Raw genomic sequence first — 27,534 nt, 5'->3', positions numbered from 1 at the left:
TTACTATATAACTATGTTTATCTGGTCTCTTCTAGAGACTCTTTAAGGTATGAAAACTGAAATGTAAATTTCTCTGTAATACTCAGATGTTCAGAAACAAAAAGAAATCTCATTACCCTAAATCTGTGGCAAAGAGGGGTTCTAAAACAATACCCCAACTTCTATATCCCAGTAGAAAGAAAGGGGGGGGGGAACACAAATAAACCCAAACCTGGTAATCTATTTTCTCCAAATGTCAGTTTCTATTTCTAAAATACTTGCTTAAGAAAAAAACATTTTCAAAGTTGAGCTCTTTACACTCGTCTGTTCTAACATCACATAGCAATTTATCACTAAGCTCTCTCTTTTTAAACATTCCAATAATCCTCACAGATTAAAAACAAAACAAAATTTCCTACATTATACATAAGAATAAAACAGCAGAGCACAAAGGAAGAAGACTGGTATATGCATATACCCCTCCCCTTCTGGGAGTTAATGATTTCCTACTAACAGATGAAAACATTGTGAACTTCACATTTATTTTATATTCAGGTCTTCTAGGCTAGGAAACAAAATTTTAAAATATAAATACTCTGAACTTAACATACAAGAATGTTACTTATGTTTAAATCATATCTAAACACCTAAATTTGACACTTCAGCATATTAAACTATATTTAAACTAGATGTACCAAATTTTCTAGAAGTACATGTTTTAAGTAGCTAGCCAATTTAAACATCCTGTAACTTTTTTTTGTTTTTTAAAGACAGGGTCTTGCTATGTTGCCCAGGCTGGAGTGCAGTGGCTATTCACCGGCGCGATCCCACTACTGATCAGCCTGGGAGCTTTGACCTGCTCCGTCTCCGACCTGGGCTGGTTCACCCCTCCTCAGGCAACCTGGTGGTCCTCCGCTCCCGGGAGGTCACCATATTGATGCCGAACTTAGTGCGGACACCCGATCGGCGTAGCGCACTATAGCCTAGAACTCCTGGGCTCAATCGATCCTCCAGCCTCAGCCTCCCGAGTAGGTGGGACTACAGGCGCGCGCCACCACGCCCGGCCCTATAACATTTTAAAACTACAACTTGATCCTTTGAAATAATTCACAACGTTCCCAGAAATACTCCAAATAAGCCACGTGTGTTTAGACAATATACTCTTTCAGTAGTTCTTAAATCTTTTTTGAAATCGATCTACGGTCACACAAAGATGATCCTATTACTGGTATGAAGTCTGAAGCTCCTACAGTATTTGAGTAAAGGAGAAGAGGTACAATACAATGTCCAGAAAAGATGGCACACTGAAAATACATACGAGTTTCCTACAGGCATTGTTTCCTCACATTATGGTAGCTTATCGGCTACACAAATTTTACCAAGACTTTTTCATCTACCAGTTCACTAATATAAGTAGTGAAACATGTTGTATAAATTCCAAATCCCAAACCATTTTTTAAGCCTTCATTATTTCTACTGAATACTATCTGAGTTCCCAATACCATCTGATGATACAAGTAACCTACCTTCGGTACTGCTGTCTTGAAATTTCATCTCCACCAAAGAAGTATATGGTTGACAGTTCTGTTGCAGTTTTGTAATTGCTCTCTCTTTCTGATGGATTATATATTACAGTAACAACCTGATGCCAAGAAAAAAATCAAACATAAATATTAAATATTTTAATAAGTTATTTTATTCTGAATAAACTGTCATATGAGACTAACAGTCACTATAGACATGAATGCATATGTATAGCATTTCCAAAAAGATAAGCATTTCTATTCCTTATACATTTCAAATATTATTTTAGTTTTTAGACATAAAATACAGTTATTGATTTGACCTAAAAATTAAGTTTATATTTTTAGTGCAGAGATTTTTATACTTACTTCTTGTGTTTTTTCCTTGAGCACAAATTTGTCGGGAAAAATCCTTAATACTTTAGGATCCAGGAAAACTTTTTTCTGAGAATCCTTAAAACATACAGCTTTAACAAAAGCTGCCCGAGAGCCAGTGTTACGAATAGAAAACACAACTCTACTTTCTTTGCCAGGTATTAAGTCATTCACTGTTACCATGTAACTGTCAGATAATTTTTTAACATCTTCCAAAATAAGATTACTTGTTCCTCCATATCCAGACAAAGGTATCTGAAAGCACACACACACACAAAAGAAAATATCTATATCTATATATATCATGTTTCCCTGAAAATAAGATCTAGCTGGATAATCAGCTCTAATGCGTCTTTTGGAGGAAAACTTAAGACCCAGTCTTGTTTTACTATAAGACCAGGTCTTATCTAATATAATATATATATATATATACACACACACACACACATATATGTGTGTATCTCCAAAATTATTTTTATGTTAGCTAAAAGCAGATTAAATAAATTATGGTCAGTGAAGAAAATACATACAGATTTAATACAATTAAAATTATTATTCTTTATGTACTTTGGCTAGAAGTTATCCCACTTCCAGTCCAGCATTAAAATCTCTGTCTTAAGAGAAAAACAAATTATAGAGCTGCCAAATTATTTTCCTTCCAATACAATAAGTTATTTCATTGTTATAAAGCTACGCTTAGATAGATAATAAAGGAATAAAGATTAGTACAGCATAGATATGCTTACTTAAGAAGTGTTTAGAGCGAAATGTACATTTGTAATTTACTTTGAAATGCATAAAAAGTAGATGAATTGATGGTTAGATATGTGATAAAAGAAATACAGCAAAACATTAATTGTAGCATCTAAGTGGCAGGGTATGTGAGTTCACCGTATAATTTTTTTCAACTTTATAGTAATTCAGAATTTTTTAAATGAAACGTTTTGGATGAAAAGTGTATTGTCATATAATTCTGTTAGCTCTTGGTCTAGCAGAGTCAGAGAGAAACGTGCCATGGGACCAGATAGAAGCCAAGGACTCAAACACCTCTCAGAGGACAAACACCCTGGTAGCAGGGGTGCCGACTAGAGGCAGACTGTAGTTGCTGACTAGTGCCGTCGCTAAGCCAGGCTGCTTCCACAGGGCTCAGCACTACCAAGAAATAAGGACTCACAGAACAGATTATAAATAAGAATGTAGGAAAATAGGTATCCTGTTAGAAAACAAACTTTTCATACTCTTTAAAATGCACACCTTTAAAACTGATCTTTCATTCCTAATTAAGATCATTTTTAAATAGGTTACAAAGAATTCCTTATAAACTTGAAAACATCAATAGCTTGAACTGTGGTATGTATGTAAAGCAAAATTTTTGAAAACTTAAATTTAGGCTTCTCATAAATTGGTATTGGTTTGCCTTTTAGTACAAATTCATAGCATTTTAAAGGGCTTCAGATCTAAGCATCTATAAATAACACCTAATTCAGAGTGAACTCTAGTAGTTTCGAGAACTAAAAGTGTTTCTAATTTTTCTTTTCCCACAGAAACTTGCAAGTAAATTTTACGTATGAAACTAGAAAACAACAAGAAAAAGTTAGGTTTAACAAACTCAGTATAAGTATTCTTCCTATATTTTCAAAGCCTAAGGAATCACGAATAACTACTGAGTAAAAGGTTAAGAAGAATTAAACGTAATCTGACTAATGCTAATAAATCAAAAGACTGAACAGGAAAAACTATCATTCTAGAGCAGGATTTCTTAACCTCAGCACTGTGGACAGTTTGAGTCGGATGATTCATCGTGGTGGAGGCCATTCTGTGCATTGCAGGGTGTTTAGCCTCATCCCTGGCCTCTACCCACTAGATGACAATAGCACCTCTTCCCACCCCCAGTTATGACAACAAAATATGTCTCCAGAAATTGCCAAATGTCCCCTGGAGGGTTAAATGCCCTCTGGGTGAGTAATTCTTCTCTAAAGCACTAGAAGACAGAGAGGTGGTATGAACACCTAGAGCCTGCACAACAGATATACGTGGGCTCTGTAGTCAGGTAGCCTGAATATGAACCCATCCTGGATCAAGTACTGGTGTGTAAAGTATATGACCACAGGCAGGCATCGCTCTAGGCCTCAATGTTCACATGTGGAAAATGGAGATACTAATATGATCTCAGAAGTTGTTTTGAAGTAAAATGTGATAATCCATGGAATGATTAAGAGTAGTGCCTGGCATATACTCAGCATGCAATACATACATTTTTATTGTAGTTCCCATCATGCTTTATAGTATACAAAGCATAGATAATTTCCTTTGTTCCTCAGAACCACACCAGGAAGTTGTGGTGACAATTGCATTTCAGATAGAGGAATGAAGCATGTGCAAGTGAAGTGACTGATCCAGGGTGAGTGTGAAGAACAGAGGCAGGGCTATTTCAGGTTCTCTCATCCCTAGAGTTAAGTGCTCTTCCACCACTATACCAGGCTACTTGTCTCCACAAAGATACATCAAACTTAATGGTCTAAGTCCTGTGAGATAAGAGCCATACTCTGTGCACTTCAGGTCTCGTTCAGCCCACATCTGGGAGAAGACAGGTGGCACCTACCTAGGCAGGACTCCCACCAGGATCCTGGTTTGTCTTAAGACGGCATCAACCCGAATTTCTGCCTGGTTGACTACCAAATCAAATGGTTCTGCCCTAAACCACCAGAGAATTATTAGTTTTCCAGAGATTCTTACTTAGGAATAACCTCAAAATCTTGGCTAGTAACCTGAAACCAATCAAAATATATTCAGGGCAGTCTGAAAGATACAGCCCATTTAGTCTTCTCCACAAATCACTTGATCCTTCCTTGAAACCAGATCATCAGAGTACATAGTACTCTGCATTGTGCCCTGGACTTACGTGTAAAGATGTTAGTTCTAAAAATGGCCATTTACATCTTTAAACAATTTTGCCCACTGTAGTGCATGAGGCCAACCAAAGAGCTCCAGAGAGAATATGTGAAGCTTCAGCATCAAATAAATCTAGATGTCATAAATATCTAAGTTTTTAAAAAAACCTTTTAGGTATTACTCTTGTAATTTATCACACTCCCTTTTTGACACTTGGAAATGAACCAAAATTGTAGTCCCAGCCCCACTGCCAAATAACTGTGCATTTTAAAGGTATGCACTTTAATAGTGCTTCAGTTTCATGTTTCTTTTTTCAATGATTTATCACTTTTGTTTCTTAGTGCTCTGAACGTATCTAAGTAAATGACTTGAATCTTTTTTAAACATTATGGTGGGAAGAAACAAAATATACAAACTCCTGTCTTTGTATTTCTACTATCCGAAATAGAGACTAGCATATGGTGTCAATAGATATATTGAATTAAATGAATAAAATTTACTTGGAAAGAGAGCACCTTAAACAGTTTGATCAGGAGTTGCCAAAAAATGTGTTCCTGAAAAGTTTCAAAATTCTAAAACTGAAATGAAACTTAAAAGCAATCGAAGAGATTATTACTAAGAGAAAGACTATGGTGTCTGCTTTTGTAACATGACAATTTTATAAAATACATAATTACTCCCTAACTTGTCTGTAAATGTAGGCAATCACATATTTTGATTTCTAAAAAGCAGAGGATATATAATTTATCAATATTAAATCAACAGTTATAACATCATAAACTCCATGGAAGGAAAAAAAAGCAATAAAATTATCTTACTGTGAACTTAATGCCTGGCTGTGATTGAATTCCAAGTTGTTTAATTTCTAGTTTAGCCAACATACAAGATAATCGAGTAGGTGCAAATAACACAGAGATGTTAATGTCTTCTTTTGGACGAATTCTGACCTCCCAATTATTGGTTAGTCGCTCTTCTGAACCAAATGTGTGCTGAAGCTACAATTTAAAAACAATCACTGCATAAAATAAAGCAGTAGCACAAACACAACATACCGTTAATACAAACTCTTCAAAAAACACAAAATGGTCTGCATATGGAAGTGTTCTAGATCCAGACAGAAGGTAAAACAGAACAAAACCATGCGAGTGACAAACCTGAAAGCAATCCTGATCTTGTCCTCTGATAAGCAGTCGTAAGTGCTGGGCTGTAGACGTAGAATTATTTCTTAAAGCTAGTTTCTGAAGCCTAAAAACAATTATAGATTTTAAATGTGGTTTTTCTCAATGGGTCTTGTTACAATTATAAAAAGAAAGCCAATTAACACCAACTGCAATGTTTAGAGATGACTGATTGCACATGCCATGTTAGCAGCCTGGAATTGTCTCTCCACAGTCCTGGAACTCTCCATTTCTGATAACATATGCTGAAGACTGATAAAAGAGAAGCTTTTTGTTTTAATCTATTACACCTCCCCAGATACCTTTATTATTTATACTATATGTATAGGTATTTATGTCTTATAAAACATTAATCAATGAAAATCCAGATTAACAATTCATTAATTCAATACTATGCATAGCTCGAATACCCAGTTTTCAATTATACAAAGGGTCCCAGAAACATTGCCCAGGTTTTCAACTCTAAGAGGCTCATCTATACAAAGCAGTCTTTTAAACAGTATACTAAATTAACCTGACTTTTAAAAAGTTACAATGCTAGTAGAATGGACATATGAATAGCAGCTGGCTGGTAGTAAGAAATCCTTCAGTCTTTGAAAGTACGTAAATCTTCTCCTCACTAGAGAATAAGTAAATGAGCAGATATTTTTCTCAAGTTTTGAATACTGGCAATTAAATTACTTAAGCTGTGGTCTATGTCCTGTCCCCCTTGTGGGAAAACTGCTGAGCTTTACCTCAGAATAAAATCTAAGACCTTTGCCTATCAGCACACCTGAGAAAAGCCTTCCACAAGTATACTGGCTGGGAAAAACTTGCATGGAAAATAAAATCATTTAGAAAAGTTTTAATTTTTTTGCTTTTTTTATTTTTAAAGAAATATTGTCATTTTCAAGTAGCAGAGTTACCATAGGAGGTGGGGGCTCCATTTCTAGTTATAAAAAGGAACTATACCCAACAGAAACAGTTAACACCTTTATGATATAAAAATTAATAAGAAAAAAATACTAAAATTAATAAGAAAAAAATACTAAAATCTTAACTAACAAATAGGTAAAGTATGTAAGCAGACTAAAGAGAAACTAGAATGAATGAATAAATATATGGAAAAATACAGAACGTAGAAATCTAAAAATATCAACTTGGAATGAAATAACACTTTGGACCATGGAAAAAAAATAATGTTAATTCATTAATTACCATTGCTATCTGCAACTGAGCCCATTAACTCAATGAGAAAACTGCCCCTCAAATTATACATTAGTTTTTCCTCTGTGCTCTGGAAGAAGAGCTCATTTCAAATTTCCCTTTGGCAACAGCATCTTCTTCCACAAGGTGGGGCAGGGAACAGATAAGTACTGCACACGAAGGGCACCTAGGAGGGCAGAATCATCTCCCAGACTATTTCTGAGTCCGCTCCTAGCATCTCTTGAGTCACAGCCTCAGTCTGCCTCCAAGGACATTTTGTAGTGGGCAAGAAAATGGGGAGATTCCTTCCTAAACTGAAACCACACCTCTTTATCATGAACGCTGCTGCAATGTCTTTAGAGGAACGGTAGGAGTTATTTGTGGTGAAAAAAATTATTGTTCTATGCAGGACACCAAGATGAGGCTGAGGAGAACTAAAGAAACACAAATACATTAATTTAGGTAGGTAAATATTAACATGTTTAATATCCATTTAATGCTTTGGAACTGTTACTTTCACAAAAGCCTTTTAGCCATCATGTACCGTACCATCAATTGACTGAGGCAGAGCTGTTCTCACAGGACTGGCAAACTACTCTAGGCTGAAGTAAGACATCTAACCAACTCCTGTGAACAGGAGACACGACAGGCTTTCGGGTCAGTTCCTTGTACTGGCATGCCCAGGACTTACACATATATCTAATAGATTAGAAAGAAGTCCATGAAGCTCCATGAGGAAGTGAAGTCAAGAACTCAGGCGTGATAGCCTGAAGGCCCTTCACGCAAGAAAGGGCAAGGGAAAAACTGCCACTCACAAGTCCAAAAGTATGTAGAAAAAAGTGTGCCTCTTTTCAACTTACGTAATTTCTGATTTTAAAAAAAGTTTAAATGACTTCATGGGAATGGCGGCAGCTAGGCGGACCTTTTGAGTTCTTCTCCAGACTTTATCACAAATGGGACATCTATAAGCCATAAAAGGACTCTCTGCTCATCATCCAGAACAGCTAAGAGACCCGTGCAAGGATTACTTGAAGGTGGGCAAATTGTGCGAGAAGGGGAAGAGGGAAGGGAGCGGAGTGTAGACGTGGCCACATATGCGGCTGTGGAGACGCAGCCCTCTTCTGCGGCAGTGGATATACGGCCAACATCTGAAGCTTCAGAGACAAAGGAGATCCCAGGACAGAACAGAGACCACAAAAGCCAGGAGATGGGCTCTTTCCCTGCATCCCACAGCTGATCTCTCACGCCAAGGAGGCAGCATATCCAGCATTTGTGGCAGTAACCTCAGCTGAGACCTCCAGCTGGGCCCTAGGTAGGAAAAGGACACAAACTCCATACCAGGGCCCCTCCCCCCACTCTCCTAATCCTACCCCCGCCCTTCCAGAGACTTAAACTGGCCCCTGCACTGAGGAGTAGTGTAAGATTACAGAGGAGACCTAGTGCTAAGGCTCCGGGAAGACCTGCTTGCAGTTCTGACCCAGGGAAGAGGCTGGGAAGAGTGTGGTTTTTGCTGGGCTGGGTGAGAGAAGAGCCCTCCATCTCCAGCCCCCACCCTTTCTGGCCTGCCTAGGACAGGGCAATTACAACTGCGGAGGCACTCCCAGGGGTCAGCAGTAGCCAGCAGACACAGCTCTGGGCTTTTAGCAGCTCAGAAATCTCCCGCCTGCCACATACATACACACACACACACACACACACACACACACACAGAGACACGGAAGAAGTGCCCTAAGACTCAGGAAAACTGGGCACAGGGCTGGTGGGGCTACTCTCTGTGCATATGTGCAGGCAAGAGCAGAAACTGCACTGACTTTGTAGAAACTACCATCCAGACCCCTCAACCCCACTCATCTAAATCTGCAGTCCCAAGGTCACTCTGGGGACCAGGTGACAATACACAGAGGACTCTTTGGTACAGCAGAGGACAACCTGGAGATTACTTGGTGGGCTTAAGCCAAGACTGGCGCTGCTTTTTTTGTTTTGTTTTGTTTTTTTATATCTTTGATATCTTTGCCTATGTGGAGTATGGCTTATCGGTTGTTTTTACATGTGAATGTTTTTGGTTTTATCTTTGTTGTTGTGCTTGGTGATTTGCTTTGTTCTGCAACTGCCCTACACAAGGGCCCAGCTTAAGAGGCAGAAGATTCAACACAGCGAGAGGCCAACTCCAGACCAAACCAGAGTACTACCTGGTTTGACCTACAAGTGACACACCCAGAGTGAATTCTCTACAGGCAGAAGAGCCCATAGAGGCCAAACCACATTTAAGCAGTCAACCCTCACACAGCAGAACATCCTGCTGTGGGCAGAGCCAAGTCTAACAACTAGTCAGCCGAGGAGTTAACCCCACCTACTCACAAGCGAAAAGCAATTAAAGATCTTCTTTAACAGGACAATAGACAGAACACAATAATCACCTTTGGAGCACACACAGAGGAGAAGAAGGAAGTAGTGCAAGTCGAATATAAAGGACACATACTACATAAGATAACCCAGCAAGAACTAAGAACTCTAGGGGATCTACCTAATACATCAAAGCAAACACAGAGAGTCAGCCATGACGGGGAAACAAAGAAACATGTGCAAAATAAAAGAACAGAAGAAACCTCCAGAAGTGGAACCAAGTGAAACAGAGGTAAGCAACCTATCAGGGACAGAATTCAAAAAACTGATGATAAGAATGTTTAAGGAGCTTAGCGATGACATGAAGAAGGATACATAAATCATCACGAACAACCAGTTAGAACTAAAGAACACAATTATTGAAATAAAGAACTCACTTGAAGGAATTACCAGCAGATTACATGAAGCAGAGGATCGAATCAGCGACTTAGAAGACAAGTTAGCAGAGATCACCCAAACTGAACAGAAAGAAAAAAGAATAAAAAACAATGAAGATGGGTTAAGAGACCGCTGGGATAACATCAAGCGCAACAACATGCGCATCATAGGAATACCAGAAGGCGAAGAGAGGAAGCAAGGGATTGAGAACATATTTGAAGTAATAATGTCTGAAAACTTCCCTAACCTGGTGAAGGAAACCGACATACAAGCCCAGGAAGTACAGAGAGTTCCAACCAGGATAAACCCAAACCGGTCCACACCAAGACAGATTATGGTTAAAATAGCAAAGGTTAAAGACAAACAGAGAATCCTAAAAGCAGCAAGAGAAAGACAAGAGGGTTACATACAAGGGAACTCCTATAAGACTATCAAATGACTTTTCTACAGAAACATTGCAGGCCAGGGGGGAGTGGCAGGAGATATTCCAAGTGATGGAAAACAAAGGCCTACAACCCAGATTGCGTTATCCAGCAAGGCTATCATTTAAAATTGAAGGAGAGATAAAGAGCTTCCCAGAAAAGAATAAGCTAAAGGAATTTATTACCACCAAGGCAGCACTGAAGGAAATATTACAAGGACTTCTATAAACAGAAGAAAGATGAAAACAATCTAACTACAAATTAAAAAATGGGCAATAATTATGTACCCATGAATAATCACTTTAAACGTAAACGGATTAAATGGCCAATCAAGAGACACGGTGGCTGAGTGGATAAGAAAGAAAGAACCTTGTTTATGCTGTATACAAGTGACTCACCTCAGATCAAAAGACACATACAGGCTGAAAATGAACGGTTGGAGTAAGGTATTTCATGCAAATAGAAATGAGAAAAAAGGTGGAGTTGCAATACTTAGATATATCTGATAAAATACACTTTAAAATGAGGAATATATTAAAAGACAAACATGGGCAAAGGGATCGATCTGACAAGAGGATATAACCCTAGTAAACATCTATGCACCCAACATAGGAGCACCTAAATATATAAAACAGATATTGACTGACATAAATACAGAGATCAACAGTAACACTATCATACTAGGGGACTTCAACACACCTCTGACAACAAGGGACAGGTCTTCCAGACAGAAAATCAATATGGAGACAACGTCCTTAAATGACACATTGGACCACTTAGATTTAATCGATATTTTCAGAGCATTTCACCCCAAAGCTGCACAATACACGTTCTTCTCAACCTCACATGGAACATTTTCCAAGATAGACCATATGTTAGGCCACAAAACAAGTCTTGATAAATTTAAGAAAATTGAAATCATACCAACTGTCTTCTCTGACCACAGTGCTCTGAAACTAGATATCAACTACAGGAAGAAAAACTGGAAGACACACCAATTCATGAAGGCTGATTAATATTCAGTTAATATCAAAATAACTGATTAATATCAATTAATATCCAAATTAATATTCAGAAGTCAAATAATGAATGGGTCAACCAGGAGATCAAGGAAGAAATCAGAAGCTATCTCAAAACGAACGAAAATGAAAACACGACGACCCTAAATCCATGGGATGCAGCGAAAGCAGTCCTAAGAGAGAAATTCATAGCATTGCAGGCCTACCTAAAGAAACAAGAAAAATCACGAATCAACAGTCTGTCTTCACACTTAAGGGATCTGGAAAAAGAACAGCAAAGTAAGCCCAAAGGGAGTACAAGGAAGGAGATAATAAAGACCAGAGCAGAAATAAATGAAATAGAAAACAGAAAAACAATACAAAAGATCAATGAATTCATGAGTTGCTTTCTAAAGAAGATAAATAAAATTGACAAACCTTTAGCCAGACTCATCAAAAAAAGAGAGAGAGGACCCACATTAATAAAATCAGAAATGAAAGAGAAGTGACAACAGACACCACAGAAATACAAAAAAACTTAAGAAATTACTATGAGAAACTATATGTCGACAAATTTTACAATGTGGAAGAAATGAACAATTTTCTAGATGCACACAATCTTCTAAGGCTAACTCAAGAAGAAACAGAAAACCTGAATAGACTGATTATCACCAGGGAAATTGAATCAGTACTCAACAGTCTCCCAACAAACAAAAGCCATGTACCAGATGGCTTTACAGGTGAATTTTAGAGAAAATTCAAGAAAGAATTATCACCTATTCTCCTCAAGCTCTTCCAAAAAATCCAGAATGAGGGAAGACTCCCAAACACTTTTTACAAAGCAACTATTACCCTAATCCCAAAATCAGACAAAGACACCAGAAAAAAAGAAAACTACAGCCAATACCGCTAATTAACATAGATGCAAAATCCTCAACAAAATATTAGCGAACAGAATTCAACAATACATTAAAAAGATCATACACCATGATGAAGTGGGTGTATGCAAGGGTGGTTCAACATCCGCAAATCAATTAATGTGATATACCACATTAACAAAATAAAAAATAAAAATCACATGATCATATCAATAGATGCAGAAAAAGCATTTGATAAAATCCAGCAGGCATTTATGATAAACAGCCCTTAAAAAAGTGGCAATAGAGGGATCATATCTCAACATAATAAAGGCCATATAGGACAAACCCACAGCTAACATCATACTCAATGGGGAAAAGCTAAAACCATTCCCCCTAAGATCAGGAACATGGCAAGGTTGCCCACTTTCTCCACTTCTATTCAACATAGTGCTGGAAGTTCTGGCCACAGCAATCAGACAAGAAAAATAAATAAAAGGCATCCAAATCGGTAAGGAGGAAGTAAAATTGTCATTATATGCAGATGATATGATACTATATAGAGAGAACCCTAAAGACTCCACCAAGGAACCATTAGAGCTGATAGATGAATTTAGTAAAGTAGCAGAATACAAAATTAATATTCAGAAATCAGTTGCATTTGTATATACCAATGATAAAACATCAGAAGGAGAAATTAAACAAGCAATCCCATTTACAATTGCTCCAAAGACTATAAAATACCTGGGAATAAATTTAACCAAAGAAATAAAAGATCTGTACTCAGAAAATTATAAGACACTGAAGAAAGAAATGAAAGAAGATACAACTAAATGGAAACACACACCATGTTCATGGATACAAAGAATTAATATAGTTAAAATGTCCATACTGCCTAAGGCAATATACATATTCAACGCAATTCCAATCAAACTACCAATGATGTTTTTCACAGAAATAGAACATATAATCCTAAAATTTATATGGGAACATAAAAGACCATGGGTAGCCGCAGATATCTCGAGAAATAAGAACAAAGTGGGAGGTATAACAATACCTGACATCAAATTATACTATAAGGCTACAGTAATCAAAACAGCATGGTACTGGCATAAAAACAGACACATAGATCAATGGAATAGAATAGAGTCCAGAAATAAATCCATGCCTATATGGACATTTAATCTACGACAATGGAAGCAAGAATGTCCGATGGGGTAAAGACAGTCTATTCAATAAATGGTGCTGGGAAACCTGGACAGACACATGCAAAAAAATGAAGCTGGACCACCTCCTTACACCAGATACAAAAATAAATTCAATATGGCTTAAAACCTTAAATGTAAGATCTGAAACCAGAAAATTCCTAGAAGAAAATATAGGAAGAAACTTTACAGATATTACCTGGAGTAAGATTTTACTGATATATCCCCTCGTGTGAGGGAAGTAAGAGAAAAAATAAACATGTGGGATTACATCAAACTAAAAAGTGTTTTCACAGCAAAGGAAACCATCAATAAAACAAAAAGGGATCCTACTGAATGGGAAAAGATATTTGCCAATGATGTATCCGATAAGGGGTCAATATCCCAAATTTATAAAAAAAACTCACTCAACTCAACTCCAGAAAAACAAACAACTCAATAGAAAAATGGGCAGAGGACATGAAGAGACATTTTTCTAAAAAGGACATACAGATGGCAAACAGAAATATGAAAAAATGCTCAACCTCACTAATCATCAGAGAAATGCAGATAAAAACCACAACGAGATACCACCTCACCCAAGACAAAATGGCTATCATCAATAAATCAACAAACAAGTGCTATCAAGGATGTGTTGAAAAGGGAACCCTTGTGCACTGTTGGAGGGATTGCAGACTGGTGCAGCCACTATGGAAAACAATATGGAGGTGTCTCAAAAATCTGAAAATGGAAGTACCTTATGATCCAACAATTCCACTCCTAGGTATCTATCCGGACAAATCCAAAACTCTAATTCAAAAAACTTCATGCACTCCTATGTTCATTGCAGCACTATACACAATAGCCAAGACATGGAAACAACCGAAATGCCCATCGGTAGACGACTGGATTAACAAACTGTGGTACATTTATACAATGGAGTATTACGCAGCCATAAAGAAGAAAGAAATCTTACCATTTGCAACAACATGGATAGACCTAGAGAACATTATGTTAAGTGAAATAAGTCAGACAGAGAAAGACAAGTACCATATGATCTCACTTATAGGAGGAATCTAAAGAAAAGAATAAGTGAATAAACTAATCAGAAACAGTTTTGGAGACAAAGAGGAAAATTGAGGGTTGCTAGATGGGCGGGGGTTGGGGATAAGGGGGAAGGTGGGGATGTTAGAAAACAGTCGGTAACCACAAGATGGCCATGGGGTTTTTAAAATTAGTTTGGGGAATGTAGTCAATAATGTTGTCAAGATTTTGTAAGGTATCCGATAGACACTTCTCTCGTTTGGGAGACCACCTCAGGAAAGATGTAGATTCCTGATCATTGCACTGTACACCTGAAGCTGAAGCTGAACAATAATGAATGCCAACTACAAGTTTATATATATATATAGATATATATATATATATTATATGTATACATATATATGTATATGTATATATATATATGTATACACACACACACACACACACACACACACATATGTGTATATAGTTACAAGAAGCAGAGTACAGCATTAGGAATAGAGACAGAATACTTATATACACATATGTATATGTATATACTTACAAGAAGCGGAGTACAGCATTAGGAATAGAGACTGGAAATGTAATGGCTCTGTGCAATGTCAGAGGGATAGTGGATGTGGGTAGGGGGGGTTGCCACAGTGTGAGGGATATAAATGATAAACGTTTAACTATTACTTTGTTTTGTGCTCCTGAAACTAATAAAAAAATTTTGAAAAAATAAAAAAATAATAAAGGAATATGTGATGAAGTTTTAAGGGCTTAATCAACCTCTTAAAGCCTAAGATTAGAAAGTTAAATAAAAATTAATGATAATGACAACAACAAAAAAGTTTAGCACACGCTAATTTTGTATTAGATGAATTGTGAGTGATATTTCAGGATGTTATGGCATCTGAGGAGCAACTGGATTTTAAGAACAGCCATCTCTACTATATTAATCATTTATTACAAATTTTATAACAAGGTAGGGAATTCTGTCAGGAACACAAGGATGATGATGGATCTTACTGAGCTTTGTTCTGCGTCTAACTTAATGGACAAGAGCAGTTCTAGGGTAAGTGCTATGATCGCTAACGCATACCGAAAATAATTTTCCTTTTCTTTTTATCTTAGACATTAATGGCTGAGCTAAATTATTTTGGCCACCTTCCATAGCACAGAACTAAAGGCCTGAATCAACTATTTGTACATGTATTGGAGCAGACCACAAATTAATGTTTCAAGGAAAATTTTGGCATGTAGATACTGTTCGGGTTCAACTGTACAGAACCAGAAAAACCTCCTTAGGCCCATGTCATTGTTCAGCCCTTCCCTTCAATGTAAATGTCAATCCTGATTCCATCTTAAATGGCTACAAAAAGCATATGACACATATAACCAACAACACAGGAACTACTGAAGAGGGTGTAGTGCCTCACACTCGCTGCCACTCAGGATTTTTAAAAAGTCTAACTGAGAGAAATCTTTATGGAGAGCTAATTAAAGAACATGCAGTCCATGCATTGTTCTAGGTGCTTAAAGTATCTCAAAATCAAATACCACATGCTTCAGCACCCAGAGATGCCTTCACTGAGTATTCCAAATTGGAGCACCTAAAGGGGAGCTTTCTGAGTATTTCCTGTGAGGTTGTTTTTCTTTCAGATTCACTATATTACACGGATTTCTCTTTAAAGGGATTCCTGAAGAAACATCTCTCTAAAGTCGGTAGCAGAAATAGCTATATTCTCTTATACAGTTAATGGTTTGCTCTTAACCTCTGAATGCTGTGACTCATTTAATAATGACACTGAGACCTGCATCAAGGCAAATGCACAGGGTCTCTCAGGAAGCCTTCCGGTGCCACCTTTATGATTACTGCATCTCATTTTCCCACATATGTCATTTTCCACTTAATTGTTTTTATCTTACTATTAAGGGCCATCGCATAGCTTTTATTAGTAAACATATGAGGAAGTAAAGCTTGTCTTTTTGAAAGCTGCTTTTGGAACAAGACACGGTACAGATGACTACATGAGCAGTCATGCAGATGTATGAACTCTATGTAAAGGAGGCTCAATTAGATCCTTGGTGCACTAAAAACCTGTAATTTTAAAGAATTAATTTCTTCACACCTGTAGTAGAGATTCAGACAGAAGTTTCTTATCTTTCAGGTGCCATAGAAATATATAGGTAAGACATTTAGGAAAACCACAAAAGTGTAAAATATAAAAAAGTAAACAAAAATTTAGGTTTAATAATTAACCTTGGTTGTTAATTAGAAGTTTGTACTGATTTGAGGTTGGTAAAAAAATGTGGATATGTTGCTAAGCTTCTGAAGGGAAAAATATTACTGTACATACTAAATATTTATGCCAATTAATTTTATTAACTTAGAGGTATCAATAATGTATAATCAGAATTAATATAAAAATAAAATTAAATGTATAATTCGAGTTAACCCGTGACAGAACATACAAGCTCTACTAGATACCCCTTATACCTTTTACTTTACAGTACAAAGCATTCACCAAGTAGTTTGTAAACTCTTTAAATAGAATACAATGTCTCTGAGTATTTTTCCTTCCTATTTTTTCATAGTGCTTTCCAAAGAAGGAACAAAGGGTACTCTTTAGTTGCCTAGATTTGGAAATCAGCAGAGAATTCACCAAAAGCTTAAGAAAATTGAAGCCTATAATTTTTAGAATGCATTTAAAAAGAGGTGAAAATTTTAGCTAAAAAATGTGAACTCATAATAGGAAGTTTAAGGACTATAAGACAGCTTTACTCAATTCTAAGAACATTAACAGGGTCATTAACTAACATAGCAGAGAATATTAGGCAATGACAACAAAATCTTAGCACTCAGAGGCTGCTATGTGCATACTCACTGTGTTCTACCCAGAGGGACACCTCCCCAAGCCAGAAACTGCTTGTTGGATAAAATCGATGGAATATATGAGCAGCAAGATCCAAATACCAGAGGTTTACTTCCTGAAGAAACTACTTCACCTTTTAATACCACTTCATACTGAGGTCCAAATGGCCGCACAAATATTTTCAAGATCCTAACAAAGAAAATCATTTAAATTGAACATCCAGAATTCAATTCTTTTGGCAACTACTTCCTACATGCTTCCTTTGTCTAAGAGACTGAGCTGGGTGCGGAGGATACAATGACATTCCCACCCTTAGAGCTTATATTCCAGAGACTACAGACAATGAAAGAGAGTGTCTTAATTCCATCTACATGGTGGGAAAGGAGAAGTTCACGGAACTACAGAACACTACTGAATACAGTGGTACTTCAGTTTTCGAACGTCTCCATTGACTAACATTTTGGTTTATGAATGCCGTTAAACCCAGAAATAAATGCTTTGGTCTTTGTACATGACTCAGAAGTCAAACATGTCACATGGCTTCTGCTGAGTGCAAGATGCTGAGGCCTTACTGTTGGCTGTTTTTGAATGTTTCAGAACTCATGGATTACATTTGAAAACCGAGGTACCACTGTACTATCTATTTATGAGGAATTTGGGACAAGTTGAGGAAAGCTTCCCAGATGAAGGAGTTAACAAAGTGAAGTTGAAGAGGAGTGCTCCAGGCACAAGAATTTACATTTGCATAGGTCAGCTCTTCTCTGATAAGGTCACAGTAGCAGACTGAGCACTCTAAGGCATTCTGTAACCCAGGCAGTAGATAGGTCATTTGTGTCTCAAAACAGCCTGCACTAAGTTGATCAAGCAAGTTCAAATACTAATGACAATGGTGTTCTGACCAATGTATGGTGATATTCACCCATTTGTGACTTGGGGCCAAAAAAGTTACAGGCTCTGAGAAACAGTGGGGAAAAATATCTTAAACTAGCAACTGACAAGGTGAACCAATGGTTTCCTTGGAGAGAGAAAAAGTTAATGAGAAACATTAAGATTGACATTCTTTTATTTTCTTTTGTCAGAATATACTTGAAAATAGTGAATTCTTAATTTCTAGTCAGCTTGTTTAAAAGGAGATTTTTAGTAAACAAAAGAAGAAATCTGAGGCTAACTGAAAGAGGTTCGATAGAGTTGTATCATCAGTTAGGTAAGGTAAAACGTGTACTCTATCATTCAGGCTGTGGACTGAAGCACATCTAAATAAATGGCTGTTTTGAGATGTGAGTAAAAACTTGTCATTATAAACAATTTTACATTACCTTTCCTCATAGAGTTTGGGATCCTTTGGAGTAAATGAAATGGTAACTTCGTGTTCTTCTCCAGGTTTGAGGAATAGAGTCTCTGGATCCACTGAAAAGTGACTTCCTTGATCTGGGATCTAAATATTTATATAATTATAACTAAATGCCGACCTATGCAAATGTGGCTTTTATTCAGTGACTCTCCTTGTCTTATATGCCTTTCTCATTTATTATGACAAGTTATTTTTCCCTTCCTCTTTGTCCATCACTTTCTTGTTTTGTCTTATTCTCTTGGAAAGGATATTCCTTTCTCCTTCCTCTTCCATAACAAACTTTATCTTCCACCCATCCCTAATTCCCGGTCACTAACACCCCACCCTCTTACTCACCCACACATCTCAGAAATAATGTCTATGCATGTGGATTGCTCTCCTCCAATTCTACCTAGCCATAGGAGAACACACAAATTTTTTAGGAACTAATCAAGAACTTGGTTCGTATATATGAAACATTAGATATTAAAGTTCCTTATCATCTATTTTACACTAGTGTAACCCCCAGCTTTTAAAGCACTTGCAGATTCTTCTATTTGATCCCCATGGCACTCTGACAAGATAGGTAGCATTAGCAACCTTCAGAATGTGAGGAGATACTCAGACTCAGAGTCTGAGGAAATACTATGTGATAGTACTGATGTAGATTCTTACCTTGACATCTAAGTAAACGTCAATATTCCCAGCATTTTTCAAAGGTAAGTGCTGCTTTGTTGAAGAAGTCACACTGGCAAATAAATGCATAGTCTAGAGGATGAGGTACAACAGGCATTTTAAAAAATAGTCACAATTGTAATAAAATTAACCTGAACAGAAAATAATGGCAAAAAGAGGAGTTTAGAGTACCTGTAAGTCTTTTGGAGCATGGATCCTAGCGATTCCTGCTCTTGCTCGAAGACTAATACTTTTAATGACTGGTGTAGGGTTTGGGCTGTCAACTTCTATATCAACTCTTGCCAAGAATTCTTCTGCTGAGTCCAGAATCTCTATAAAAGTTCATTCTTTTAGTTTTGACACCAGAGTTACTTAAGTCTAAATGCCATGAGTGGTCAAACACTATGCCCTCAGGAGTCATAAGAAATGTTAAGTAAAATAATTTTTTAAAGAACAAAGAGGAACAAAAATAAGTGGAGGAGAGAAAGGAGAAAAAAGAAGAAAATATCCCATTGTTATATGTAATAAAATCAATTAACAAAAAAGATCCCAAAATGGTACTTGCTTGGGTTACCCACAATTACATGGATTTGCTTAGGTTACCCACAATTACATGGATTTGTCCCAAAATAGCATGCTCTCTGCCCCCATTTTTAAAACAACATAAAATATTTGACAAATTACTCAAAGTATTCATATTTACTGAACAAAGGAACTAAGCCCCAACTTTGTAATTTATTCAGGTACACAGAGTAGAGCAGTTCCCATAAAATGTAAACATGATACCTGAAGAAGTGATACGTTTCTTTGGACTATGGAAAAGAATCCAAATAATCAGAAACTCTGGATCCTATAAAAAAAATTTTTTTTAATGTACACTGGAATTAAAATTAAAATCTTAATGAATGTAAAACAGTTTGGAAACAACTTCATCTTTAAGTCTAAACCAGCTCTTCAACCCATCTGGCTTACCTGACCATCATAACTGGCTGGCATCACGTGATTGATCACTGAAGGAGCTGCCAGCTGAGCAATCACATCAGCATAAGGAGCAATTTTCACAGCACCATGGACTGCTTCCTTGGAAAACGTGAAGCAGCGCCAGGCTACGGCATTCTGTTCAGAAACAGAAGAAGCAGTTTCAGTAAAGCCAATAGTGTAATGTTGGTATAATGTTAAATTTGTTGAGGGAACCCTTAACAAAAAAATTTACTGTCATAAAAAAAATTAACCAGGAATGATATTAGCAGTGTCTACAATTAAAAATCAATGTGCTCTGTAAACAGTTTCCTATTAAACATTAGTACTTACAGCATTAATAATAAGTCTGAGTGGCACGGTGGCATGTGTCTTGTTTATCAATTTTAATGGGAGAGCTTTCCAGCCTCCGTAAGTCAAGTCACCAAAATCAAGAACATCTTTCTTTTCTGTTTCTACCTAATTATGAAAAAAAAGAACTGATTTATAAAAAGTAACATATTAATAAATGTCACAGCTTGTGTTCACATCTCTGCCCTTTCTGCCACAAATAGAGTCAACACTGAAGGTGAACTTACCTAATTTTCCCAGCCTATTTCACAATTGCTATTTCTAAAAACAAATAAAATGTTAAATTGTTTCTCTGAGGTAGCCAATGTACTCAAATACATTCCTGAACAAAATAACATCTTAACTGCTGTTACTCTGAAAGACTATCAGATCTTAAGACAAACTGACAATTTTATAAAATACATAAGCCTCCCTTCAATGAGTTCTATTATTACAATACTGACTTCTCAATTTCCTTCAAACACACGTTGGCATTTTCAGATTGAGTCCAAACTTCTGACAATACTAAAAATGTTTAAAGTGATATCAAAATAGAAATATCAAAAGTTTAAAGTGCGTGCCTATCATTGCAACAGACTGAGTTCTTTAAACAAGGGAGATCCACCTAAACAGATCCCTCACACACCATATATGTAGAAATGTTGGATAATATTTAACATACACAAAATTTTTTTGGCCTAGCCAAACCTAAAATACAGGGAAATCAAAAACAGACTGATAAACTGGAGGTAACTTCGACGAAGTTACCCATGAAGTGGTCCACGAAGATTTGGGTAGCTGAGCTTTAATACCCTTCAGAACAAAAGATAGGACCCTGAGCTTGTTAGGGGCAGGGCAAGGTTTGAACGGACTTTGAAATCCCTGCACAAGGTGCAGAAATTCAAAGAAGTGCCCTTTATGAAAACTGGAAACACTCTGTTTCTATGTCAGAGGAGACAACAGGGAAGCCGTCCATGGATGGGTGGGCACTGGAAGACCATTTGCAAGACAGTGAAACCCTAAACCTGTGCCACACCAGGTATGGGAGCTACAAGCTGAAAAATCACTAAAACTTTAGTGCCCCCAGCATTTATGCAAAGGGCTCTCCAGGGTCACTTGTAATAATCTGGACACATGGGATTTCTATAGCAAAAGGCAGGCTCCATGCATGTGTGCTCACACTAAAATTTTTTATGTATTAAAAACTTAGAAACCACATGAAGAAAATAATCAGGGAAACCCAGCAAAACTAACTAGCAGAAGAATTAGCACCTGAAGAACTAGAAATAATCTGAAATAAATTATAAAATAAGAACATTTTAAATACAGATAAGCGAATAGAGTCCACGAGAAAGAGAAAAAAGACGAATCAAGAAGCAGTGGTGAGCAAAAATAAAACAGTGTAAGTAAATTGATCTGTTAAAAAAATTTAATGTGGGGGTTTTAAAACTATGTGGAACTGAAATAATTATTCAAAAATAATACAAAAGGAAAAGATAAGCATTAAAATGATTCAAGCTTCTTGTGTTGTTTGGGAATAGAATAGAGCTTCTGATTAATTTCAGACGTGAGTAACCAATTTTAAAAAAAGAAGGGAGGGGGGATAGAAATGCGTAACCTCCAAACTAATGCAGATGCAAAGGAAGGTGAAAGAAAAATGTAATCATTCAGCGAGAATCAAGAAAGGTGGGAAAAAAATCCAGAATCTTTAAAGAGACACTATAACAAAATAGAGGTTGAAGACTTAAAAATAAAGATATGAAAACAGATATATCAGGAAATTACTAAACAAACAAAAAAAACGTGACATACAATATTAACATTAGTCAAAATAGACTTTGAGACAATAGGGATAAAGAGAATCATTACTTAAAAAAGAACCATTTCACTTAGATAAAAAAATCCTGAACCTAAACACATGTAACAATAGAGCTGCAGAATATCCAATACAGAAATCAAAAGAATTATAAGAAGTAATCTACAAATCCACAATCTTCCTCAGAGGCCAAAAGACTAAGCAAACAAAAATATTAGTAATAATAGAGAAGGTTGGAGCTATGTAACAAATGAGAGCTGAAGGACACTTAAAGGAAGTCTTGCACCTCAGAGAAAGAAGAGCCATCTATTGCAGGCGCGTAAGAAACATTAACAAAAACTGAACAGACTATGGAATTTCTTTCCCTTCCCCCCTCTACACCTAAATCCAGCCCACAAAGTTGGGGAGATGTTGGGGGAAGGCAGCTGAAACACTTCCAAAACATTTGGAAACTATTAAATACACAACGATCCAATTTCTCAAAGAGAAGATGGAAAAAGTCTTTTTGGCCAACTTTAACATAATACATCTTTAGCAATATGGATGAAATACCTAGTTGACTATACTCATCAGTTTTGGCACATGTATATGTTATATGTAATATAATATTTAAAAAATATATAAATTTTGAATCAATGGAATAGAATTGAGAACCCAGAAAAAAACCCACATAAATATGGACAGACAATTTTTGACAAAGAAGCCAAAAACATACAATGGAGAAAAGACAGCCTCTTCAATAAATGGTGCTGGCAGAATTGGATAGACACGTGCAAAAGAATGAAACTGGACTGCTATCTGTCACCATGTAACAAAATTAATTGAAAATGGATCAAAGACTTAAGCATAAGACCTGACACGATAAACTGCATAGAATAAAACTAGGTACTAAACTTATGGACCTTGTGTTCAGAGTATTTTATGACTTTGACTCCAAAGGCAAGGGAAGTAAAAGCTAAAATAAACGAATGGGACTATATGAAACTTAAAAGCTTCTGCACAGCAAAAGAAACCATCGGCAAAGAGGCAACCAACTGAATGGAAGAAGATTTTGGCAAACAGTGCCTCCGATAAGGGGCTGATATCCAAAATATACAAGGAAATCATGCAACTCAACAACAGAAAAACAAACAACCGAATTGAAAAATGGGCAAAGGACCTGAATACAGACTTCTCCAAAGAGGACATACAAATGGCAAATAGACATATGAAAAAACGCTCAACATCACTAATCATCAGAGAAATGCAAATAAAAACCACCAGGAGATGTTACCTCACCCCAGTCAGAATGGCTATCATCAACAAGACAAATAGTAACAAGTGTTGGAGAGGCTGTGGAGAAAAAGGAACCCTCATACACTGTTGGTGGGAATGCAGACTGGTGCAGCCCTTATGGAAGGCAGTGTGGAGGTTCCCCAAAAAATTAAGAATAAAATTACCATATGACCCAGCAATCCCTCTCCTGGGTATCTACCCAAAAAATCTGAAAACATTTATACATAAAGACAAGTGTGCTCCAATGTTCATAGCAGCTTTATTTACAGTGGTCAAGACATGGAAACAACCAAAATGTCCTTCGATAGATGAATGGATAAAGAAGTTGTGGTATATATACACAATGTAATACTATTCAGCAGTAAGAAAAGATGATATAGGAACATTTGTGACAACATGGATGGATCTTGAGCGTATAATGGTAAGCGAAATAAGTCAGACAGAGAAAGCAGAGAACCATATGATTTCACTGATATGTGGTATACATACCAAAAACAACAAAAGAACAAGACAAACAAATGAGAAACAAAAACTCATAGACACAGACAATAGTTTAGTGGTGACCAGAGGGTAAGGGGGTGGGCAGTGGGAGATGAGGGTAAGGGGGATCAAATATATGGTGATGGAAGGAGAACTGACTCTGGGTGGTGAACACACAATGTGATTTATAGATGATGTAATACAGAATTGTACACCTGAAATCTATGTATCTTTATTAACAATTGTCACCCCAATAAACTTTAATTTAAAAAGAAAATTGAGAGCGGAGACGCCTGCCCGGGCGCCATGGTCTTCCTCACGCGCAGCTCTGGCTGCGGAGCCGCCTCACCGACTGCTATTGGCGGGTCCAGGAGGTGCTGCAGCATGCGTGGCACCTCCGGGGAAGGAAGAACCGGTGCTACAGGCTGGCCGTTAGAGCGGTGACAAGGGCGTTTGTGAAGTGCACGAAAGCCCGGAGGCTGAAGAAGAGGAACCTGAGGACGCTCTGGATTAATCGAATTATAGCTGCCTCCCAAGAACAAGGCCTGAAGTACCCAGCGTTCATCGTCAACCTAGTTAAGTGTCAGGTGGAGCTCAACAGGAAAGTGCTTGCTGATCTAGCCATCTATGAACCAAAGACTTTTAAATCTTTGGCTGCCTTGGCCAAAAGAAGGCGACAAGAAGGATTTGCTGCTGCCTTAGGGGACGGGAAGGAACCTGAAGGCATATTTTCCAGAGTGGCACAGTACCATTGAGGGGCACACTGACACCGCCAGCTGAGGGACACAGGAAAAGGTTTTATCCCCCCGATGACCATAACTAAAATAGGGGCTAAAAGTCATTTGCCAAGAGTATTGTTTGATTTGCACTTGTGCTAATTTACATTTCAGTAACAGGTGTGAGAGAAAAAGGCTTTTTTTTTCTCCCAGCAATACCTCATATATATTATGCAAATAAAGCTCCTGTTGTGGTCAAAAAAAAAAAAAGAAAATTGAAATATTGCTGTTTCCACTTTCTATTTGAATCAACAGTTCAACAGTCATGAATTGAGCCCCTACTATGTGCCAAGTATTGCCCTGAAGTGAACGAAAGAGACATACTTTCATGCCCCTCAAGTCGCTTACATACTAGTGACAGCAAGGAGTAACAATAAACAGGTAAATATTTAGTATGTCAGATGCTGAAGTGCTAAATATAAGGTAAAGCAGGCTTTTTAAAAGGACGTGGGAGGGTGGGGATGATAGGACAGGTGGGGACTGCCATTCTATGAATAGTGTTCAGGTGACATCTCAGTATAGACAGACGTAGAAAAAGTGACACAGTAAGGCATGTGATGATCTGTGGGAAGAATATTCTAGTCAGAAAACAACTCTATTCAAACTCTGACAAATATTGTCAATACTGGTTACTTCTTCATCACTAGAGATACTTTCTGAGCTGTCTTCACACGTCCAGAAAGCTTAGTCCTCACATGCACCCAAACTGATACCACAACACTTTGTAAATCTATATGTGATGCTGTCACTGAAAGTTACTCCAAGCTGAAACACTTTCATAAAATATAGGGCAGTTATTTTTACTTTTCCCATACACATATCCCTACGTAACCACTTACTGGATTGCTTCTTAAAGTGATATTTAAAAGACAAGTGTATAACACCCAACATTTACAACTATCAGGAATAATCACTGAATCAGGTTAAATTTCTTAGTCTCCTTTTAAAAAAAAATTATGTAAGTGACTTTTCAGAATGTCCCAAACTGATACCCACTCAAGTAATGACAGGGTAACACATTATCCTAAAGGAGTGAATTTGAAGCAGCAACTCCTTCTTTTCTAAGGAATACTTTTTTTGGAGGAGGAAAAACAAACCTCGTTTTGTATCTGGAATACGGGGTCTTACCTGACTATGCTATATTTAAAATTTCAGCCCAAGCAAAAAAACAAAAAACAACATAAGAGTTGAAAAGAAGAGCCTAGGAATGGGAGAAAAGAATCACAGAGCATAATTATTAGCAAAGGTTTATACTCCAGAATATAAGAAACATCGACAAAAATCAGTAAAGACATTAAAAACAACAGAAAAATGGGCAAGAAATATGAATAGGCAGTTCAACGAGGAAACCAGAATGGCTGACAAACATATAAAAAGGACGCTCAACTTCATTAGTGATCCAAGTATGCAAACTAAAACAATTATTTCACACCAAAAAATAAGCCAACAATTTAAAACCTAACCATAACAAATGTTAGCAATAATAAGAACTAGCATACATTTCTTCTGGGAACATAAATTAGCAATGTGGCAATATCTAGTCAAAGTGAAAGCACATATACTATAAAATATGATGTTTGCTGTAGGTACCTGTGGGAGATCCTTTATCAAGTTAAGAAAGTAAACTAGCAGTTTCTATAGATGTGTCCTCTGTATAAATTTCCTGCACTTTCTAAGGTGGAATGTTGTTCCCTAGTCAAATCCTGCTGGTCCTTCAGGGCCCAATTACTCCTCAAAGTTTCATGCTCCCTAGAAGGCTTTCACTGGACTGGCTATCACTGAAACATCCCTTACACTGGTGGTTCCCAAACTTGCCTATATGTTGGACTCAAAGCCCAGACCACACCTCAGACCAATGAAATCACAATCTCTGGGGCACAGGCACAGTCATCAGTGAATTTTTTTTTTAAGATTGTCAGGTGATTCCAATGAGCAGATCAGTTTGGGAAACACTGCCTCACACTACTAAATATCATTTCTGTGAGCCACTTAAGATATGACAACTACAAACATTGCTTAGTGTGATTTCAGAAGCCTAGTATAGTGGAGTCTATTGAAATGCAGAAAATTAATGACATTGGTTCTCAAGTGGGGGTAATTAGGTAATGTCTGGAGACATTTTTGGTTGTCATAATTAGGGGAAAGGAGGTACTGCTGACACCTAGTGTGGGGAAAGACCAGAGATACTGCTCAACATCCTACATTACACAAGACAGCCCCTCTCCCCCAACAAAGATTTATCCAGCCCAAAATGTCAACAGAGCCAAAGTTGAAAAACCCAAACCTAGAGAATGGCAAACATCGCAGAGCTGAAAAGTACATAAAATGGCACTTAGGCAAAAAGAAAAAGATCATTAAGAGTTTATAATGTGAGAACTTCTACAAACTCTACTTCCTCCTCCATGCCCTAGAAAATAAAGAAATTTAGGAGCCAAGTTTCTAAGTATTCCCCCTGGTAAAGGTAAGGAGAGCATGTGCACTGTGAAAAGAAACCCTAAATGATTCTCATCAGCGCCTTGGGAGGTTACCCTGCCCCTCACTCCCCACACCCCAATTGTAAACAGAATCAGTTAATAGTTTTGTTGAAGGAGACAGATT

General features: G+C 37.2%; 2 protein-coding genes across 10 annotated transcripts in view; one reads left to right on the top strand and one right to left on the bottom strand.

The window, feature by feature from the left end:
• The window catches only part of CEP192 (centrosomal protein 192), a 148,701-nt gene that overhangs the window by 34,375 nt on the left and 86,792 nt on the right, over nucleotides 1-27,534 (bottom strand). For all 9 annotated transcript variants that reach the window (XM_081078513.1, XM_081078514.1, XM_081078512.1 and 6 more), the window contains 11 exons: nucleotides 20,593-20,718; nucleotides 20,254-20,397; nucleotides 20,068-20,131; nucleotides 19,474-19,613; nucleotides 19,282-19,374; nucleotides 18,593-18,711; nucleotides 17,289-17,465; nucleotides 5,924-6,014; nucleotides 5,588-5,764; nucleotides 1,872-2,132; nucleotides 1,506-1,621 (listed from right to left, as the gene is read on the bottom strand). In XM_081078513.1, coding sequence (XP_080934639.1) covers nucleotides 1,506-1,621; nucleotides 1,872-2,132; nucleotides 5,588-5,764; nucleotides 5,924-6,014; nucleotides 17,289-17,465; nucleotides 18,593-18,711; nucleotides 19,282-19,374; nucleotides 19,474-19,613; nucleotides 20,068-20,131; nucleotides 20,254-20,397; nucleotides 20,593-20,718 — 1,508 coding nt within the window. The remainder of the gene's footprint in view (nucleotides 1-1,505; nucleotides 1,622-1,871; nucleotides 2,133-5,587; nucleotides 5,765-5,923; nucleotides 6,015-17,288; nucleotides 17,466-18,592; nucleotides 18,712-19,281; nucleotides 19,375-19,473; nucleotides 19,614-20,067; nucleotides 20,132-20,253; nucleotides 20,398-20,592; nucleotides 20,719-27,534) is intronic.
• LOC308509972 (large ribosomal subunit protein bL20m-like) lies at nucleotides 24,467-25,135 on the top strand (the record flags this gene model as incomplete). The annotated part of the gene is given in 2 exon segments (XM_081078674.1): nucleotides 24,467-24,479; nucleotides 24,482-25,135. Coding segments are annotated over 2 exon segments (447 nt in total). The 3' UTR covers nucleotides 24,916-25,135.

The sequence above is a fragment of the Rhinolophus hipposideros genome (genome assembly GCF_964194185.1).
Source record: "Rhinolophus hipposideros genome assembly, chromosome: 17".
Lineage (NCBI taxonomy): Eukaryota > Metazoa > Chordata > Mammalia > Chiroptera > Rhinolophidae > Rhinolophus > Rhinolophus hipposideros.
This window is presented reverse-complemented; position numbering and strand designations above follow the sequence as displayed.